At 42.7% G+C, this 11,798-nt stretch overlaps 1 protein-coding gene across 1 annotated transcript; it reads right to left on the bottom strand.

Moving 5' to 3' along the window:
* Positions 1-413: 413 nt before the first annotated feature.
* LOC131722703 (ras-related protein Rab-1A-like) lies at positions 414-11,725 on the bottom strand. The gene is made up of 6 exons (XM_059015661.1): positions 11,416-11,725; positions 8,057-8,129; positions 7,293-7,388; positions 5,702-5,797; positions 4,720-4,851; positions 414-4,251 (listed from the first exon to the last, which is right to left on the bottom strand). The coding sequence occupies exons 1-6, from the start codon at positions 11,427-11,429 to the stop codon at positions 4,060-4,062; spliced, it is 603 nt and encodes a 200-aa protein (XP_058871644.1). The 5' UTR covers positions 11,430-11,725; the 3' UTR covers positions 414-4,059.
* Positions 11,726-11,798: the final 73 nt, after the last annotated feature.

Raw genomic sequence — 11,798 nt, 5'->3', positions numbered from 1 at the left:
GTGTAATTCAATATGTTAACGTGACATTATTCAGCAGGTTTCATTCGAGTTGACGAAGAAAAATTAGTTAATTCTATAGAGGGGGATGCAAAACCTTTTAGCCAAAGTTGTCCTATAAAAAACAAACAAAAAAAAACCGGTTAATTTTAAAATTATAGTAATGAGAGGAAGCTTAATCCACAGAAATAGGGAAACGGGAAAGTTGGGATTTTAATCGTCTCCGTACAGAAAACCAGAGCAACAGCGCCACCCTCTGGCGATCAAGTGTAACTGCTCTTTAAGATTACAGTCCAGCAGAAGGAGCAGCTTTTGGGGTGAAAATGATTTATTACACACACCCCCACCACCCCACCACCCCACCACCCCCAAAAAAACACATTGCCACGTTACAAAATAAAAAGCACTCAAAAAGGTACATTCGTTATTTTTATTTTTTTGTTTAAATATAATTCAAATTAAAACCCTTCTAATCTCGTTTCGTTCATGCATTTTCTACCGCCTATGAATGCTCATGTATGTTAAAAAAAACAAAACACATCTCTTCTCATACAAGTAGCACAATTGGTCCATACATTAATAAAACAAAAAAACATAAAACGGATGCGAAATCAGTTTCCACTGCAGAGAGAACCAAACAAATGAAAATATCCTACAGCTACCAGTTGCTGCGTCTCTCTCAAGACAGAGCATTGAGTCAGAAACGGGGCAGAGGAACAAACACCCTTCACGAGAGCTTCATCTGAAACAAAAACTACACTCCAACCACAGTGAGTGAAAAAACCAGTTGATACACACAGGCACATACAAACTCTCACTGCACACATGCATTATATTGCTTGCGTGTGTGTGTGTGTGTGTGTGTGTGTGTGTGTGTGATTCAGTGGAGCGGAGATGGGAAGGGGATTCAAACCTTCTAGCAGAGTGCAGCCTTCACTAAAAATACACCACAAGTTGCATGATCCCAGCCTGTCAGTAACAGGCTAAGCATTGCTATATATTAAAATAAACTGGGAAAAATGTGTCACTAGGTGCACCATTCTACCATGTTAAAAGTTTCACATTTATGTATATATTTTATAATGCATTATATATAATTTTTTTTTTTTTCCCCTCAAAGTTGTGGCAAAGCAACACTTCTCGAACTCCACAGTTCTGGCAAAAGTGTTTTAAAATGTTGAAAAAAATGTAATGAAAAAAATGTGTGACAGAATGGGACACACGCATTTGAAAAAAGTTAAATGGCTGTGTACCAAAAGGATAAAAATGAAGGATAATGTAGGTACACAAAAAAGTGAATAATTGATCATAAATCAGGACGTTTCGGATGACGAGCCCTGCAAGCTGGATGGAAAATGCAGTGTGTAAATATATCTCTCTATCTCTCTCTATCTATAATGTATGTGTGTGTATGATAATGGTAAAAAAAAGATGGTTGGCTTTACTGACTGCCAACGTGATGAAGTGCTTCCGAGATGCATTCTGTATCCTAGAATCGTGTTTCCTACTTGTACTGTAGATAATGCTTCAATGCTAGTCTGAAATCTTCCCGAGCTGTTCTGGGGTTTAGGTGCTGCTGCACCTGTCTGTCTGTCACTCAGCTCACAGATTAAAAGGAGACAGAAACGTACAGAAATAACATTGCAAAAATGATCCGTACGCTGCTTCACACCACTGTTGTAGGAAAAAAAAATGAAATAAAAACAGTTCACAGCTGAGTAAGATTCTAGGACTGTGGGTCATAAAGTCGGCTGTAGTGTAGCGTGTACAGAGAGAATTTGAAACCAAAGGGAGCCAAAATCTAAAAGAAATAAGGCTTAAAAATGTCACGATCGCTCGGATGTATTCAATTAGTTAAAATGGTATTGATTTCATCGCTTGATCTAGGCAAGGAGAAGGGCTTCCCTTACAGAGAGAATATTTAAACGCAGTGGAACGGAAGACACGACGCTTCCCCCTCAGCAGCATGACTCCGAAATAAACTTTCAGGAGCGTATTCCCCTTTTTATGGGATCATGAATATTATTAAGAATAATTCGAGTGAATAAACAAGAAAACACATCAACTTCCGTAGTAACATGATTGAAATTCTTCAGAGAGAATTATTATCATCATCATCTGTTCTTTGTGGATCTGTGTTTCTGTTGGGTATTAAATGCAGCGACAAACCAGTCACACAACTTTTCTTTCTAGCTGAATGCGCATCAATGGCTGGGAGTCACAAGTTATGGTTACAGAGGGGGAAAATATAGCGAGGGAAAGGAACACAGCTGGGTCCTGACTCCTCCTCTCCCAGCTACACACTGTCCTGCAAACAGGAGATTTCAAATTCAAGGTTCTGATCTGAATCACCGGGCGCATTAGGCTTCCCCTGAACGACAAACAAAACGTTCTTTAAAAAGCTGATCAACTTTTTTATTTTGGTTTACTCTGTATGTAATGCTACTGTTGTATAGTTTTATGATGAGGGTTTTAAAAAAATAAATAAATAAGTAAAGCAAGGATGAACTCCATACACCAACCTTGCTAGACAACCCTATCTTTCACATATTCTACTTGTCCTTATGTTGTATTTTAAAATCTATGCAGGATCCAAGTAGGAGGCTTGCTGATCCAGAGGTTAAAGGGGGCTGGAAACCAAGAGGTTCAAATCCAGGCTCAGCCACTGACTCACTGTGTGTGTGTGTGTGTGTGTGACCCTCAGCAAGTCACTTCACCTCCTTGTGCTCCGTCCTTCGGATGAGACGTAAAACAAACGAGTTCCTATTGGAAGTGACTCTGCAGCAGCAGCAGCAGCAGTTGTTGATGAAGCAGAGTTCACCCCCCTAGTCTCTGTGAGTCGCTTTGGATAAAAGTGTCTGCTAAATGTCTAAAAAAAAAAAATAATAATAATAATAATAATAATAATAATAATAATAAATAAGCCGTCAGATTGCTGGGAAGTGATGCATTTACAAAGTATAACCCAACGCTTAGAGCACTTTGATAGGGTCTAGTTTTGAAAGGCTCTATATAAAAGTGCAACGCTGCTATTGTTAATTGTGACGAGGAGAGTGTCAACATAGTGCAAGATACAGATTGAAAATCAACAGCTTACAGCTGCATCACTGCCTTGTGTCCACACGACACAGCGAAACGTTCATGCAAGGGTTAACAATTCTTCAACAGCTCAGTCGACTGAAGCGTCGACACCGAACAGAAAGGATTAGTAAGTTCACAGCGCGCCATTCTCGGAGATGTGGCAAAACCTCTCGAAATAAAACGTCTGTGTTCATTTGTCAGGATTTGGGGAGGCGGTTTTTAAGATACTGCTGTAAACATATAGAAGCAAAAAAAAGGCTTAAATGATACAGCGCGGTTTGCGGACACACAGATAAAAGCAGCACGAGATTGCACGGTGAAAACAGCACAAAATGAAAGCTCCTCACAAGTCGACTGCAGCTGGACGTTGAGGGGAACTGGGAGTTCATTTCCAGCGCTGTTATAGACCAGTCCGTCCCAGTTCCCCTCCGTGAAAAACCAGTTACAAAAAAAAAAAAACACTTGACCGTCCATAATTATAAAACACTCACCAGTGCTCAATAAAATAAAATGATAAAGAGGAATACATTAAAAAGGACGAGAAGAGGGTATTGCTGTTAATTTCGACGCCTGCGTGTGGGTTTCTGCCCCTCCACCCTGCCCCCCAGTTCGAGCAGGGGGGTCACGTGCCAGTCCGAGGGCCGCGGGGTCTCCTGGTCTCCATCCCAACTTGAGCTCTCAATTAGCTTCATCGATCTAAATACAAGTTCAATTGGACGTGTTTAACTTTTAACTTTTAAAATGCACTTGATTCGCTACCTATAAAACATTCTGAAGCCTGGAGAGAAGCGTTAAACCAATTAAATCAAATAATTAGAGCAGTTAAGCGATTGAGAGCTCGGGGGTTGCCAGTAGACACAGCGGCCCTCCGTGAACTGAGTTTGACACCCCTGAGTTAGCCCCCCTCCCCTTTGCCTCCAGTCTCCAGTCCCAGCCCAGCCCTGCTCCCTCCCCCTCCCCAGGGCTGCGGGTGTGGGTGTCCTAGCAGCAGCCACCTCCCGACTGCCTCACGGGGGTGCTGTCGATCTTCAAGTTGGCCTTGGCGTCGCTCGTCGTTCCGGGTCCCATGCGCCTCTTGATCTCCGCTGCCATCGTCATGAAGGCCTGCTCCACGTTGGTGGCGTTCTTGGCGCTTGTTTCCAGGAAGGGGATGGCCAGGGAGTCCGCAAATTCCTGCCGGGAATGGAGAGGGAGGAGGAGGAGGAGGAGGAGGAGGAGGAGGAGGAGGAGGAAAGGTGTTATAGGGTTGAAACTAGTTGGATTATTGGGACCGAACTCTCCACGGAAACGCTGAGAATCAGGACGACGGGTCGCTGGTGTGGATCGGGGGGGCCGATTCACCATTTAGAGTGAATTCAGAAACCGCTGCTTGGGTTTGTGTGGGTCGCTGCTCTCCGCAGAGTCTTTAAGAAAAGCAGCGATCATGAGAAACCCAAGCAGCTGTTTCTTAGTTCACTCTGACTGGTGAATCAGCCCCCCGATCCACACCTGATTTCTGCACACACAGATAAAAGCAACACAGAGAACTGCACAGGAAGCACTGCTGTGGAAATTACAATCTCGTAAAAACGAACGCGCGACCCCCAGTAATGGGATGCCCGTTCCGTGGAGCTCTCCGGCCAGGGTTTCAGCCACGCTCACCTTGGCTGTCGTGTAGTCCACCACTTTCTTGGTGGTCAGGTCGCACTTGTTTCCCACGAGGAGCTTGTTCACGTTCTCGCTGGCGTAGCGATCGATCTCCTGCAGCCACTGCTTCACATTGTTGTACGACTCCTGAGCGGAGAGAGAGAGAGAGAGAGAGAGAGAGAGAGAGAGAGAGAGAGAGAGAGAGAGAGAGAGAGAGAGAGAGAGAGAGAGAGAGAGAGAGAGAGAGAGAGAGAGAGAGAGAGAGAGAGACACAGATAGAGAGAGAGAGAGAGAGATTAAAGAAAAGAAGCCACAGACTAATGAAACTTCCTCCTCAAGAGTCACATACACGCAGTGAGCCAGTGGCTGATTTGAACCGGGTACCTACTGGTAACAAGCCCTTTTCTATATACACTGCTGTACAAAAGTCTTAGACATGTTGCATTTTTCTACTGTGATGCATTATGAACATCAACAATTTACTCAAAGCCTCCACTAGTGTTTTCTACTATTATAACAACCTTGACTTGCATAAAGAAGGAAAAACATTGAGTGAAATAGCTTGCATCACTCGATTTTCAAGGTGTGGTATCCGAAGCATAATCAACAAGCACAGAGAAACAGCATCTGCAAGGACTGGAAGACCCAAAAAGCTGTCTAACAAGGATGAGCGACACTTGAAGATAAATATCCTTAAGGAACAGAAAGAAGACAAGCGTTGAATTGACAACAGAACTGGCAGAAGGCACAGGTGTCGCTGTCCATCAAATCAACAGTACGAAGGCCACTCTTGAAATCAGGACTTGAAGGATGTGTTGCAGTAAGAATACCGCTGTTAAGGGGAACAAGACTAAAATATGCACAAGAACACAGAAACTGGACTATGGAACAACGGTCAAAGGTGCTTTGGACTGTTGATGGCTGGACAACGATACGGCCCTCACATTTAAAAAAATAAATAACCCCCGCAGGATTAACCTCCCTGCCCTGCTCTCACCTGATCCGTGACGTCGTACACCACGATGATGCCGTGGGCTCCTCTGTAGTAACTGGAAGTGATGGTACGAAACCTCTCCTGCCCAGCAGTGTCCCACTGGGAGAAAAAACACAAAGATGATACATGTTTGACCGACATGCCTTTTCAATCAGCCATTATTTTATTATTAATATTATTAATTTGGCAGACGCCTTTATCCAGGGCGTGACAGGGCAGCGCGGGGTCACAATGCAGTGTGGAGTAGTGGTTAGGGCTCTGGACTCTTGACCAGAGGGTTGTGGGTTCAATCCCCAGTGGGGGACACTGCTGTTGTACCCTTGAGCAAGGTACTTTACCTAGATTGCTCCAGTAAAAACCCAACTGTATTAATGGGTAATTGTATGTAAAAATAATGTGATATCTGTATAATGTGAAATAATGTATAATGTGATATCTTGTAACAATTGTAAGTCGCCCTGGATAAGGGCGTCTGCTAAGAAATAAATAATAATAATAATAATAATAATAATAATAATAATAATAATAATAATAATGCAAGCTTCATATTTAACCCTTTGCAGTCCTCAGGTCCGACATCGCAATTTTCCCTTTCCAGTCCAATGTTGGACCCTGTCCGACATCATCAAAAAGACGCAAAAAACAGGTCTCTAGTCGTTTTTTCTCCAGAAAAAGCAGAGAAAACCATTCAGTGGCCGAGTGAGACAAATAGGAGCCGAGAGAAGCCGAAAAAAAGGGGCGTATCTCATGAATACTGATAGCCTCGACACCACATAGATAACACAGACATAAACAAACAAGATAGCTGCTTCTGCATCCAGCGCTCAAAGACCATCACAGACATTTGCAGCGCTTTTTTTAGATGTTATAGTAATAAAATAATGACTTGGATCGCATTATTGAGGAGTTTGGTGATAAAACGAGTGATCAGGAGATGATTTATCGGTATGTACTATTAAGAGATATTTGAAAAATACAGCGAACGAGGGGTGGTATGCAGACAGGCTAAAAGAATTGAATCTGTTCAGTCTTGAACAAACAAGACTACGCGGCGATCTGATTCAAGCATTCAAAATCCTAAAAGGTATTGACAACCCAGGGGACCTGAAAAAAGAAACAAGGACCAGGGGTCACAAATGGAGATTAGATAAAGGGGCATTCAGAACAGAAAATAGGAGGCACTTTTTTTTTTTTACACAGAGAATCGTGAGGGTCTGGAACCAACTCCCCAGTAATGTTGTTGAAGCTGACACCCTGGGATCCTTCAAGAAGCTGCTTGATGAGATTCTGGGATCAATAAGCTACTAACAACCAAACGAGCAAAGATGGGCTGAATGGGGCCTCCTCTCGTTTGGAAACTTTCTTATGTTCTTATTATAAGCTCCCCATGTTGTCTGTAATGCTTGGAGGTGACCGCATCCTCCTCCTCCTCTAGGACTCAAAGCATCTCAGAATCACCTGTAAGTCGCCATGGTTAAAAGGAGTCTGCCAAATAACTAAATTATATATCAAAACAAAAAAAACACAAGTTTGTTTTTCTCTTTTGATGATCGCAAGAGCTGTCTGCACTAAACCCTGCTGTTGAGGTACTCACAATCTGCAGCTTGATAGTCTTTCCGTCCAGCTCGATGGTTCTGATTTTGAAGTCCACCCCGATTGTGCTGATGTAGCTCTCTGTGTACGTATCATCCTGGGGGAGGGGGGAATAAAAAACCTGTTTAGCCCAGGGGTGTCAACCAATCCCGCTCCTGGAGGAATATTCCACTCCAGGTTTTGCCGGTAAAACGAGATGAACAGATCCAGGATCTGGGCGGAGGTTTAACTGGTTAAACCATTGAGAACAGGGTTGGAGCAAAGACCAGGAGTGGAGGGGTCAGCTCTGACCGCCCCTGAGCTAGGGAGTGATAATTAAGATGTATTCTACCATTTCTGGTCCTTGAAAACGTATATTCAAGACAGCAGCTTCCCGCTTGTGGCACCACGGACTTGAATACGAAGAGATGACTCACGTTAATGCCTTTACAACAACAGTGTGTATTTTAATATATAGAAGACCACAATATGTATGTGATATGGCCTTTTTCCCCCCCTATATACATATCTATACTACACATTTTGTAGTAAGGCTGTTGTAACAATACAATCTGATTTTTCTTGTGAGAAATGGTTAACAGAATCCCAAGAAAAACGATCGTCAGGTTATGTTAACTGCGCTACCTTAAATAAGCGAAAAGGATAAGTCAGATCCGGCAACAGCACTTCTTAAATAAATAAATAAAATCTTGACAACTTAGATTTTTCATTTGCCGTCACGTACTTGTATCTCTAGCCTCGAGACTTTTGAGTGGCAGTACTTACAGCGAATCTCAACAGGAGGCAGGACTTCCCGACCCCCGAATCACCAATCAGGAGGAGCTTGAACAGGTAGTCACTGAAAACAAGAGAGAGAGGGGGGAGAGAGAGGCTTAGCACTCTGAATAGGTGATCTTCAGTCTTCATATCTCATCAGAACAGGACCTATTTTACCTCTGATTTTTACAGAAGAGATTTACTGATTTACACCTCATGAGGAGGAGGCTTGCTTGTCCAGCGGTTAAAGAAAAGGGGTCTCGATACCAGGAGGTTCAAATCCCGGCTCAGCCGCTGACTCACTGTGCGTGTGTGTGTGTGTGTGTGTGTGTGTGTGTGTGTGTGTGTGCGTGACCCTGAGCAAGTCACTTCACCTCCTTGTGCTCCGTCCTTCGGATGAGACGTAAAACAAACGAGCTCCTATTGGAAGTGACTCTGCAGCAGCAGGAGCAGCAGTTGATGATGAAGCAGAGTTCACCTCCTAGTCTCTAAGTCGCTTTGGATAAATGGCTAATTAATAATAATAATAATATCATTAAATGCATTGGGTATTGTTTTTTGTTTTTACAATGATATGGTTTCCTCTCCCCAGCCATGGTGTTCAAAACCATTAAAAAAAAGCCTTTGAGAGAAGGGCCACACAAGGTCAAGAAAGGTCAGGTGTTAATTGGAAATGCTTTATAAACAAATAATTATTAAAATAGACATCAGGAAACTCTGCCTCCTTAACTTAAAGCCTTTTAAAAGCTGAGCCTGGCTTCAAACCCAACGTTTAAAAACCAACACAGTCCTGTGCAAAACTACAGCGACCCATGCAATTATGATGAATTAATCATTTAGCAGACGCTTTTATCCAAAGCAACTTACAGACCTCGGGGGTGAACTCTGCATCATCAACAACTGCTGCTGCTGCTGCTGCTGCTGCTGCAGAGTCACTTCCAACAGGATCAAACCGCTATGCAGTGGGGGTCTTATTTCTGTCCCTGGACTGGTTTGACAAACCAGGTCGGATCGTGTTTGTCAACTCCCTCCCTTGTTCCAGGCATTCTAGTTTCATTCTGAAATCCATCCTAGCTGTCGTTCCAGTTTGTATCCCCAGGACTGACCCCTGGACAAAATGTTTGAAAGACCCGGAGATTACCTGATACTTCACTCCCCCCTCATTTGGTTTAATCAAACTATTAACTCGGAGTAGGGCTGTCAAACTCAGTTCCTGGACGGCTGCAGTGTTTTCTGACTTTCATTCCACCCCGAGCTCTCAATTACTTAATTGCTCTAATTATTTGATTAATATTATTTGTTTATTTAGCAGACGCCTTTATCCAAGGTGACTTACAGAGACTAGGATGTGTGAACTATGCATCAGCTGCAGAGTCACTTACAACTACGTCTCACCCGAAAGACGGAGCACAAGGAGGTTAAGTGACTTGCTCAGGGTCACACACAGGTGAGTCAGTGAGTGAGCCGGGATTTCAACCTCCTGGTCACAAGCCCTTTTCTTTAGCCACTGGACCACACAGATTAACTGGACACTTCTCTCCAGGCTTCAGAATGTTTCACAGGTAGTTTAACTTCAATCAAGTGCACTTTATTTTTAATCAACTGTAAAACAACCTTAAATATTAAAACATGTCCAATTAGATCGATTAAATGGATTGAGAGAGAGAGAGAGAGAGAGATTTACGTTGGAATGAAAAAAAACACAAACGATCCTGCAGACCTTGAGAAGTGGAGATGGACCCCTGAGGATGTTTTGGTATGATTACAAAGGACCCACAAGACACCACATCGCAGTGACAGCATTACCAATCAGTCTTGCATTGGCTCCTGGCTGTAGGGAGACTTGTAAGTAGCCAGACTGGCCATTCTGGTTCATTAACCCTGACACACTGTCCCTGGTCAGCACTCCCCACGCCGAGGACAGGTCACAGCCATCACTGTACCGAACGCTGGCCTGAAATCTAGTTAATATATAAGTCTCCCATTGCATAGCAGTTTGATCCGCTCCTGGTTTCACTTGGAGTTTAATAATCAGACACACCTAAGCTTGTTAGCTAGACACACTGGGGGCTGATCAAGCTGGTAGCAGTAAAACCTGGAATGGATCACACTGCTGTGCAATAGGAGTCTTATTTCCATAGCCCTGCATTATGTATGTGTGTATAATGCGAATAGTTTTAAATGCACACAAACGGATTAGGACGTTTATGGACAGATATGTCCAGCTGGATGCAGCGCAGTAGGTGCGGACTTTGAAAAGTTTATGGCTGTAGCGTAGAAATGTATTAAGAAGGGTTCATATAAACAGTAGATTCAAGTTACCATAACAACTGACCACTTCGCTTTACAGCTCACAGTATCGCGTTACAGAGTACGCTAATCAATGGCGCCATTAATGAATTGATTGTTTTAAAAAAAACATTATGCAGGCAGTAATTAGTTACACACCTGTCAAGGCAAGGAGTCCTGTTTAATTAAAAGGACAATCGCTTTAGTTGGTGTGAAAACATTAAAAATGGTCCGCTTACAATATAAATAAAAATTGATAATTATTCTAATGAAAATCATTACTGCTTTGGGTGACTGTTTAGAAATATAACACACACAGAAGAAACGGTATATTTAAAAACGTGAAGGCGACAAAGCGGGGGCGACTTTACACCCCGAAGAGTCACCGTCTAAAAAAATCGAGTTCTGACACGTGTGTGTTTAAACAGGTGATCTTGTGCATTACCCCGGATCACCAATTAAAAAAAATAAATCAACAATACCGACATTAAAAAAAAAAAAAATTAAAAAAAAAAAAACACACAAGGACATGTCGCTTCATTCTAGCCGGATGACATGTGTATGAAAAAAAATACGACAAAGGCAGTTTTCAACTTTCTGCACCGATTTCAAGACGCTGATGACAAGCTGCAGAACCGGACAGCTCGACCCAAGATTACGAAACACCATAAATTATTATATATATATATATATATATTATATATTACTACTAGGCCGATATTTACCAACCACAAAATGAATTACCACACCGCGCCGAGATCATGCGACTGGGGTATTAAATACACGGAGTATTTATTATCATCATGGCTTCACACAATGAACAAACAGCTGCCTCCTTTCGCTAAGACTAGAAAGGATGCTGGACTCTGAAATTAAAGTCTAACCGTATTTTATATTTTTTCAAGTCTTTTGTTTTGTTTTATTTTTTTTTGTGTCCGACACACAGTAAAACACTTGGCATATTAAATAAACAAAGCAGAGATGTCACCGCCGTGCCATCGTCCACAAACACCCCGAAGATGAAGATTAGCTCTTACAAAACAAGGAAAAAACAAAACAAGGATAAACTCATTACTTACTATTCCGGATTCATGACTCGAGCAGGGAATGCGGGGCTGGTCGTTATACTGAAATGAAATCTTAACACGATTTTCCTTTTTTGTTATTATTTTCAGCTGTCTATTTCTTTCTTTTTTCGCAGTTGCCGTCTTGTGCCGTGTCCAGGGTCAGCTGTCTATTTGGTAATGTTGAATTTCTCCTGGTTTTTATCGTGAATGTTCGTCGTTTCTCTTTCTCTGTTCGCCTCGGTTTCCTCTCCTTATCTTTTCTACTCCTCACCGATACAAGATGGCTGCGCAGGTGCGGCAGTGACGTAGCCAGACGCGGCTTTACCAGCTGCGCGCTCGTGCGCCACAGCGCCCGAAAAGAGGAATGCTGGGAATTGTAGTTTTTTTTAAACGAG

Source organism: Acipenser ruthenus, chromosome 51 (genome assembly GCF_902713425.1).
Source record: "Acipenser ruthenus chromosome 51, fAciRut3.2 maternal haplotype, whole genome shotgun sequence".
In the NCBI taxonomy this organism is placed as follows: domain Eukaryota; kingdom Metazoa; phylum Chordata; class Actinopteri; order Acipenseriformes; family Acipenseridae; genus Acipenser; species Acipenser ruthenus.
This window is presented reverse-complemented; position numbering and strand designations above follow the sequence as displayed.

What these genes read in the sequence shown, in the direction of transcription:
- LOC131722703 (XM_059015661.1), bottom strand. An exon ending in GCCTCCTGTTGAGATTCGCT is followed by an intron (nt 7,389 to 8,056) that starts GTAAGTACTGCC and finishes CCCCTCCCCCAG; the next exon opens with GATGATACGTACACAGAGAG. An exon ending in AGACTATCAAGCTGCAGATT is followed by an intron (nt 5,798 to 7,292) that starts GTGAGTACCTCA and finishes TTTTTCTCCCAG; the next exon opens with TGGGACACTGCTGGGCAGGA.